Source organism: Gavia stellata, chromosome 17, assembly GCF_030936135.1.
Source record: "Gavia stellata isolate bGavSte3 chromosome 17, bGavSte3.hap2, whole genome shotgun sequence".
NCBI classification, from domain to species: Eukaryota; Metazoa; Chordata; class Aves; order Gaviiformes; family Gaviidae; genus Gavia; species Gavia stellata.
Window position 1 is genome coordinate 17,065,196 of NC_082610.1, and position 8,453 is coordinate 17,073,648.

Here is an 8,453-nt window from a genome sequence, read left to right on the forward strand (position 1 = left end):
TTCAATATTGGTACTGCCAAAGGGCACAGTAAAGAAAAGACAGTAGAACGGAGTGTGTTCTGTTACTTGTGAGGTTCTCTTGTAGCATGTTGATTGAGTTAGATCATTACTAAAGAGGTAATCAGTAATGAGTAATACTTGTTCTCTTTTATCAGGTGTTATTGCTGGAGCCGTTATTGGATGCCTTTTAGCTATATTAGCTGTAGTCGCTATAGGGGGTTTCATATTCTGGAGAAGGAGAAGGTAACGTGTGTTCATTGTTGTATTTCTTGTGATGAGGAACACTAGTATTTCACTTCTGTATTTTTCTTCTAAAAAGGCCTCTCTTTCTCTTTTATACGCTTATATCATGATGCTTTAAAATACATTCTATTAACAATCTTGTTTGTATGTTACCAATTAGAGTTGATATATCAAACTAGTTAAATGGCTTTGTTCAAACCCATAGATACAAACTAACGAGTTAAGATTTGTTTTGTTTAGCTCTTTTGAATTCATGCATGCTGATGAAGTAATTCAGTCAGAAGTAAGCAAACATCACAAATTATTGTGCTAAAAGACATCTGTAATTTTATCTTAGATGGTTTTATTTGAAAATATTCATTAATCACGCTTTTTAATTGCTTGATGGCCTGTCGCATGAAACTTCCATTCTGGAGTTTGCAGAAGCTGATGATTTGCCTAGGATTTGAGCTGGTATCTCAGTTTCTGATCTTTTCCAATTAATCTGGGACTTAGGAGTCCACAAAGGCTTTTTCCTGCTTCTGACCATGTGGTACATCCTTTCTAAAGAGTTAGCTGTAGGGCCCTCAGTCCACTTCTCTTTAGTTTCTCTGAGTAACTGCTGTTATTCTTAGAAGCGTGTCCAGTAGCTGTGGACAATAATGCGAAGAGCTTCCTTTAAAGCTAGGAGACTTATTTTCATTCAACTACCACTTTCAGTACCACTGACACAGGACTGTTGAACACTTACTGTAGGGATTCTGGCATTAGTAGCGCTTCTCCTGAGATGTTGGGTAGCGGTGCAGATCCCTTGGATGTACTTCTTCCACCAAACTATGTGCTTTGTGTTCAGGCGTTATGCTCTGGTTCCAACAGAAAGAAACAGTCCCATTGCACAACATCACTGGATGAAGGATGAAGTATTTTATTCTTAGTGCAGGTGTAAGGTTTGCCTCAGGAGGGTTTTCTTGCACAGAATGAGATGCTTTAAAAGAAATTGTTCTGAACAGGCACAGGAAATAGCTGTCGTCAGAAATCTCATATGCATTCCATTAAATTCTACTGTGAACCTATTGTGTTGTTTTCTTTCGCCTTATAGGAAAGATAAAAGAAATACTGAAGTGTCCTTTTCTCCAATTAAGTAAGTCCGTATCCTTTCACACATTGTTTTCTGAGCTCAAGTGATATTTCAAAACTTACTCTGAACCCTGATACTTGTTTTCTGTGCAGTTTTGTATAGAATTTTGCAGTACTAATTCTTCATGGAATTTAAAGGCTCCAGCCTGCAGATCAAAAATAATCATATTGATCAAGACGTCTAGAGCTTCCACAGGGTTTTGAGTGCTCGCTTCATGTGTTGCTGTTAGATACACAAATGTTCCATGTAGTTTTTAAAAACAGGATGTTTGGATGAAACACAGGCTTCCTTGCGCATTAAGGAAACAATCCAAATTGTTGATACAGTGCACATAAGCAAAATTCTGCACCGTGGCCTGAATTTTCCTTTGGTTTATGACTGCTTTGTGCTGAGCCATTAATTGGGGTAATGTTGAGATTGTAAAAGCCAGCCATGGGAAAGGTAACCACAATATATTGGAAGTCACAGGCGGTGCGATTGAATCACGTCACTGGTTCTTGCACCAATTTTTGTGCTGATGGAAAGGCATGGCCAGAGCATCCCATGAAGTCCCACCTGTGTAGACTTTGATAGTTGATGTAAAACACACCAGGGAGTGGGGCCAATCTGATGGGAGCACAGAAGTGGCTGACTGCCACCTTCTGTGATACTCTTCTCCTGAAGGATGCGCTATTCTCTCCTTGGTTTAACAGATCAGTGAAACGCTATGCTTGATATCCTGTCTCCTGTAAAAGCACAGTTTTGTGGCTGCTACTAACAGTCATGCTTTCATTCTTAGATTCACATAGTGAAAAATACAGCTGCATGTGTCTAATCAACCTTTTTTTCTTCCCCCCACCCTCCCCTGAAGAGTCAAGAAGTAAGTAAAGCACACTTTCTAACACATTAACTGAATTCATGGTTTATTTACCTAATACCAGTTACTAATACATGGCTTTTCTCATTGTAGATCAAAAATGATTAAAGTGGAGAACTTTGAGTCCTACTTTAAGAAGCAGCAAGCTGACTCCAATTGTGGTTTTGCTGAAGAGTATGAGGTATGTGTCCTCAGTGGAGAGAGCTTCGTGACAAACATTTTTGGAAAGGCAAATTAGCTTTACTATGAAGCATACACAAGGCTTACTGAAGGGGAAGAGAAGGGACCTTTATTACAGAGATTATTAAGCCTCACATATAGCCTTCCCTTCCCTGATTCACCTCCAAATGTAGTTGAAGTGCATGATAAATACTTCACATCCTGAACCGTTACCTCCACTTGTGAGCTTATAGCATGGCCTGCTGCTCAGAGTGCTCACCAGAGCCAGGATCTCCAGAGTCCTTGCCCTAGTTGCACTACCGTTAGCCTAGGGAAAGCTATGTAACTTCTCTGCACTTCGGGTTTTTTTATCTTGTTTTTGTTTTTCTACACAGCAAGACAGGTCTCTTGCTAATATCACTGACTCCTTGAATGCGTAGGTGTGATCTGCAAACAACACCTGTGAGCAGCTCAAAGGAGCAGTCAGAGAAACAACAATTACGATTTCCTTCATGACCATAACACTTTCTATGAAATGTGCTAAAGCTTAATTGTTATAAGGTACAAAAGACAGGAATCAAGTGTCAGTTAAGGATTCTGTGTTGTCATGTCTGCTGTTAAAGAATCTCTTTTTTTTTTTTTTTTTTTTTGTCTCCTTGAACCTACTAATTGACTTTCTTCTTCTTTCCAGACCAAATTCTGTCCCTTTTTTGATTGTACTTTGCAGGCTGGTGCTCCACCTCACTGTTCTCTCAGATTTTGCTTCCTTCAGGCCTTTCACAATGTACTTGCTCCCTTTCTCCCTGTAATGTCTGCAAAGCTTATGCTAAGTAGTTCCCTGCCTTGGGGTCAGAATGAGTGTCCAGTTGATGTCAGTGTTGTGTGTTTCTGCAAAATTATTTCTGGGCTTTTAAACCCCATCTCTGGGTTTTAAACACGTTGCTGTTCCTACATTCCATATTAATCCCTTCGCTTGCCGGTTTGCCACTGTCATCTTCCTATTCTGTAAAAAGCTGATTTTTATTGTCATTTATTCCAGTTTAACTTGCCTACTTCTACAGCAAAGGCCAAAAGTGTTTGGAGGATTTTTCTGTTTGTCCTGTGTATGATTCCTAAACCAGGACCAGGTGCTCATGAATCCTCCTTGTATTGTAGGAGCTCAAATCTGTTGGTGTTCATCAGCCCAAATTTGCTGCTGAACTTGCTGAAAACAGGGGAAAAAATAGATACAACAACGTCTTACCATGTGAGTTACTCTCTTCAGTTTTGCATCTTCTACTGGTTGAGTTTTTAGGTGAAAAACCTTGGGTTTGGCTAATCTGGCTTTAATAGCACCCAGAGGTTTCAAAGAGGGATTAATGTCAATTTCCAGATGAATGAATTTGGGCTGCTGCTTTCCCAAAATCACTGTATAAGCAAACTGAAAGAGCTTTCTCTCAAGATTGTTCCCTAAAGTTCCCAAAATTTCCCTCAAGAAAGCTCCTTAAAGAACTTTCCCTTAATTAAATAATTTTAATTTTCCATTTGTGAGAAACTTGGAGTCCAGATTGAAAAAACCAAGAGGTTAATGGTTGACTGCAGACAGGCAGATGTGTGAGCGATGAGAAATATTAAGACCCTGCTGGCCAGCTTTGCAGACGAACTTGGAGCCTAAGCCCTGCCAGGGTGTCTGCGGGCACCCCAGAACAGCAGAGTGTGAGAATGAATTGGAAGGCGAGCGGTGGCGCGTACTTAGGAGTGCTGTGTAGGAAGAACATCAGTTGCAATGGCAGCAGAAGACAAATGACCTATTTTTCTCCAGTAATTAAAACTGTAGTAAATTTCAAGTTGGATTAAAAATATTCTAAACTACTGCTATTTATGATTCCTAAAGTCATATTCTTATTCTTAAAATGCACATTATTCTAAAACACCTTTTATTTGGAAACCATGCTTTAGATAAGCAATATTTTGCTGAAAGTTTCTAGTTCTAAAATTCATAATTTTCTTTTCCTTTTTTTCCTGCAGATGATATTTCTCGTGTTAAACTTTCAGATCAAAGATCTGCAACTGATGATTATATTAATGCCAACTATATGCCTGTAAGTTGCTTCACTAGTTGAAATGAAATATAACGTGTATTTTTATGATGCAGGCTTAACAGATCATAATGATGTTTAAAATTGGCTTTTTATGTCTCATTGATGCAAGTGTGTGCGTGTGTATATATATTTATTTTGCTTTTTCTTTGTCTTCTTAGGGCTATAACTCAAAGAAGTCATTTATTGCTGCACAGGGTCCTTTACCCAATACTATAGACGACTTCTGGCACATGATTTGGGAAAAAAATATCTACTCTATTGTTATGTTGACAAAATGTGTTGAACAAGGCCGGGTATGTTTTTATTAAAACTGAAAGTCTTTTGAAGGCGTTTGGATTTCCTCTAATTTTGTTGTTGCACTAGTAGGTTGGAGACTGACCACTTTCTTTTAACAGCCATCCACTTACTGGAAGACTGTTTTCTAAATTAAATAAGCGCAAATTTTTTACTTTTTTCCCATTCTTACATCTGCTGACTACCAGAATAGATTGTCTCAGGAGGGTTGTGGAATCACTGTCTTTAAGGGTGGGTTCTTCTTCCTAAAGAATGATTTTGGTAGAGCTTCTCCTGCCTTGGGATAGGCCACTGGGGAGGGTGACGTGCTTTCTAGCCCTGCTCCAGGTGGTGTGTGATTTGAAACTAAGAGTTGGCCGCTTTGTTGCGGTGTGTAATGTGTCCAACCTTGTAACTCTCTTCTTAGACCAAGTGTGAGCAATACTGGCCAGACAAACAGTCCAAGAGCTATGGTGACATTATTGTGACAATGGTCTCAGAGATCGTCCTTCCAGAATGGACAATAAGGGACTTCACTGTAGAAAAGGTTAGTACCCCCTCAGTTGTTGGTTGTGTAGAAGTGGGTTATCATATCACTGTGACTTCACATGTCAAGCAACGCTGGAGTGACAGAATCTAGTAATTTCACTAAAACTTAATCGATTTCAAAGTTATCTGAGGGAAAAGGGTAAGAGTGGTTTATTTTAATTTGAGGTTTTGAATGTATTGGTCTGCTTTCTGCCAAAAGTCTGATTTAAAATCTTGCATGCTATTTACTAATGAGATTCCTGTGATATGTATATGCATTTGTTCATATGCCCTGGCTTCCCACAAGACTGTGTTAGTAATGTATCCAGAGGTGGGAATGAGTTGTCAGTAAGGCCCTCCCTGTGGCAGAAAGGGATCTACCAGCAAAATCCAGTCTGCTAATGGGGATTACCGATTGCCCCATCAGTGGTCCTGCAGCTCATCTTTCCCTGGGACTTGCACCAAAACTTGTGCTTGTGCAGGTACTTGTAATATCTGCTAGACTGAACAATTAGTCCCATGTCTGTCAGCAAATGTAATGCAGCAGAGGTGATCTTGGAGGAAAGTTAAGAGTAAAAGGAAATTATTCCAAAGTATTCTCTGCCAGAGTGGAAGGAAGAGGGAAACTGAAATATCACTGATCAAGTTACTGCACAGTTTGTAACAGGCATCTTTAATGAAGCTGAGCTTTGCCCAGTACCTATAGCAGGGAGCCCTGCTGTTGGTCCTCTGAAGCCTATTTTCTTTTGTTTTTAACATATATTTGTCTAGTCCAACACACCAGAGAGCCACGCAGTGCGCCAGTTCCATTTCACCTCCTGGCCAGATCACGGAGTGCCTGAGACAACGGACCTTCTCATCAACTTTAGACACCTTGTTCATGAGTACAGCAGTCAAAATCCAATCGACTCTTCTACTCTGGTGCACTGCAGGTCAGAAGAACATCTTTGTGTTAGACACACTTTTTCTTGTGGCTTTTAAGAACAATTCTTTTTCAGTGTGATTAAAAAAACCCCAAACCCAACAATACCCAAAACATGAAAAAACAAGTCTCCTTGCTTAAGAACATAGGGTATTCACCCTGCCGAATTAAAACCTTTGCCCCCCGCTTCAGAAATGTAGCAATGCCATGAAGGTAGCAAAGTATGTGATACAAAATGTCCTTAGAACAGACCGTCTCTCCCAGCCTGGAAAACTTAGCTGAAAAAGTTGTCTTTTCAAGTGCTTTTATATGTAATCTTGTGCAAGTGCAAGGCTGGGAAGCCCTGAAAGCTTGTCTTCCCTCCCTCTTGGTGATGGTGAGACCTACCCCTCTGGAGTCCAGAGGCTTGCAATACCTGTGCCACTGAAATAGTAGAAAGCTTCTTGCTGGCTGCACTGGTTTTTCCTCAGGCCACCGGTGAGCAGGTGGTTGGGAGAAAGCAGTAACTAGCTTCCTGGTATCATTGCAGCGCTGGTGTTGGGAGGACAGGGACATTCATTGCCATCGACCGCCTGATTCAGCAGATTGAGATGGAGAATACTGTGGACGTGTACGGAGTGGTGTATGATCTTCGCATGCACCGACCTTTAATGGTGCAAACAGAGGTAAGGCTGTCTTCTTTCCTTCAGCAGCATGTTTTTCAAATGTGCGTGATAATCCAGAAAAGGTGGATGCAAGATGTAGCTCAGAATTACGGGAAGGTGAGATATTAAGGAGCAACCTGAAATTGCTCTTTATTTAACTTGCCTCCTTCCTGCCTCATCTCTTCCCACAACAGTACTTGCAGCTGGAGCGGTAGCATGACCAAGCAATCTCTTTACAGAGTACTTTGTAGGACTGGCATTTTCAGATGGAAAGAATCAAATCCTGAAAAAGCGGTTTTGCAGCTTGTTGTACCCATGTGAGTTTTATCGTTACAGCTGTGAGCCAGAATTAATCTGGAGTCAAGTGGTCTCGGTGTGCATCTTTTCTTTTGTGTTCTGCAGGAACACATGTGTTACTGCTGAAATTACCACTTTGATCCAAAGAGGTGTGTGGATTACCTCAAGCTGATGGGGAAAAGGCTGTAAAAATCTCCATCACGAAAGTCTTTAAGAGGGTGTTAGGCATGACAGTAAATTTGATCCTAGTTTTTTATGGGGGGTTGATCAGATGACATCATGAGGTCCTTTCCAGCCCTATTTTCTATGAACAATACATACAACTTCTAAAATAAATAGTCTGTGATAACATTCAGTGCAGTGCATCCAAAAACGAAAACCTATATTCAGGAGCAGAATTATTTCCAAAATCAGGTATTTTCTAGAAATACATTATCCTCCTTTTTCTTTTTCTCCCATCAGGACCAGTACGTCTTCCTAAACCAGTGCGTTAGGGATATTATTAGATCCCAGAAAGACAAGAAAACCGATCTTATTTACCAAAACATGACAGCAATGGCAATCTATGAAAATTTCACACCTGGGCCAGGCTTCGGGAAGTCCAATGGCTACCACGCATAGCCTGGAAGAAACGCAATGTCTTCAGGAGGTGTTATCTGCGTATAGGAAAGGGAGATGTTCTGCTCACGTTTTCCGGGATAGTGTGCACTGTCTCACGTCTGGCTTCTCCAGTTCTGTCCTCATTCGAAGAGGTGATCTACAGGAGGAAGAACGCAATGCTGGCAGGAGCTGCAGGTTGATATTAAAAAAAACACCAACCAAACAAGCAAAACTATTTAAAGTTAACAGAGGAATCTTGCTTTTTTCTTGGGAATTTAACAGTGCTGATAGGTGAAATAGCATTTGCTATTGAACTAGAATTTAAATATTAAAATAATAACACAAGCTTTTTATTACAATTTTATATGATTTCATTTACAGACACCAGGCTTGTGGGCTGTTTTAATATATTTAATTATAAGTTTCAGGAACATATTTTATCTACTGTATCTGGTTACTTAGCTAATAGATATGTGCCTCTGTGATTTTTTTTTTTTTCTGTGTTCCTTTTTATTTAAAAAAGGAGTACAAACAGCTCCTTCAAATGGACTTTTATACTTGGAAATTGTGCCTTTTCTAGTTGCTACTCTAGGAAAAAAAAAACCAGCAGAGATTCTATTTTTGTACTGAAACTCTTAATGAGAACACAGATTTTTAAGTAAGGCTTATGTCAAACTTAACTGTAGTTGCACTGTTGGCAGGACTCTCCAGAAGTTTGGAGGTGAGCTTTGTT

At 40.0% G+C, this 8,453-nt stretch overlaps 1 protein-coding gene across 1 annotated transcript in view; it reads left to right on the top strand.

The window, feature by feature from the left end:
* Positions 1–7,741, top strand: part of PTPRJ (protein tyrosine phosphatase receptor type J) — a 121,499-nt gene extending 113,758 nt beyond the window's left edge. Inside the window, exons 14-24 of the mRNA XM_059826119.1 lie at positions 156–243; positions 1,322–1,363; positions 2,211–2,219; positions 2,310–2,397; positions 3,531–3,621; positions 4,383–4,456; positions 4,615–4,749; positions 5,157–5,276; positions 6,029–6,189; positions 6,709–6,844; positions 7,583–7,741. Coding sequence (XP_059682102.1) covers positions 156–243; positions 1,322–1,363; positions 2,211–2,219; positions 2,310–2,397; positions 3,531–3,621; positions 4,383–4,456; positions 4,615–4,749; positions 5,157–5,276; positions 6,029–6,189; positions 6,709–6,844; positions 7,583–7,741 — 1,103 coding nt within the window. The remainder of the gene's footprint in view (positions 1–155; positions 244–1,321; positions 1,364–2,210; positions 2,220–2,309; positions 2,398–3,530; positions 3,622–4,382; positions 4,457–4,614; positions 4,750–5,156; positions 5,277–6,028; positions 6,190–6,708; positions 6,845–7,582) is intronic.
* The last annotated feature ends 712 nt before the right edge of the window (positions 7,742–8,453 follow it).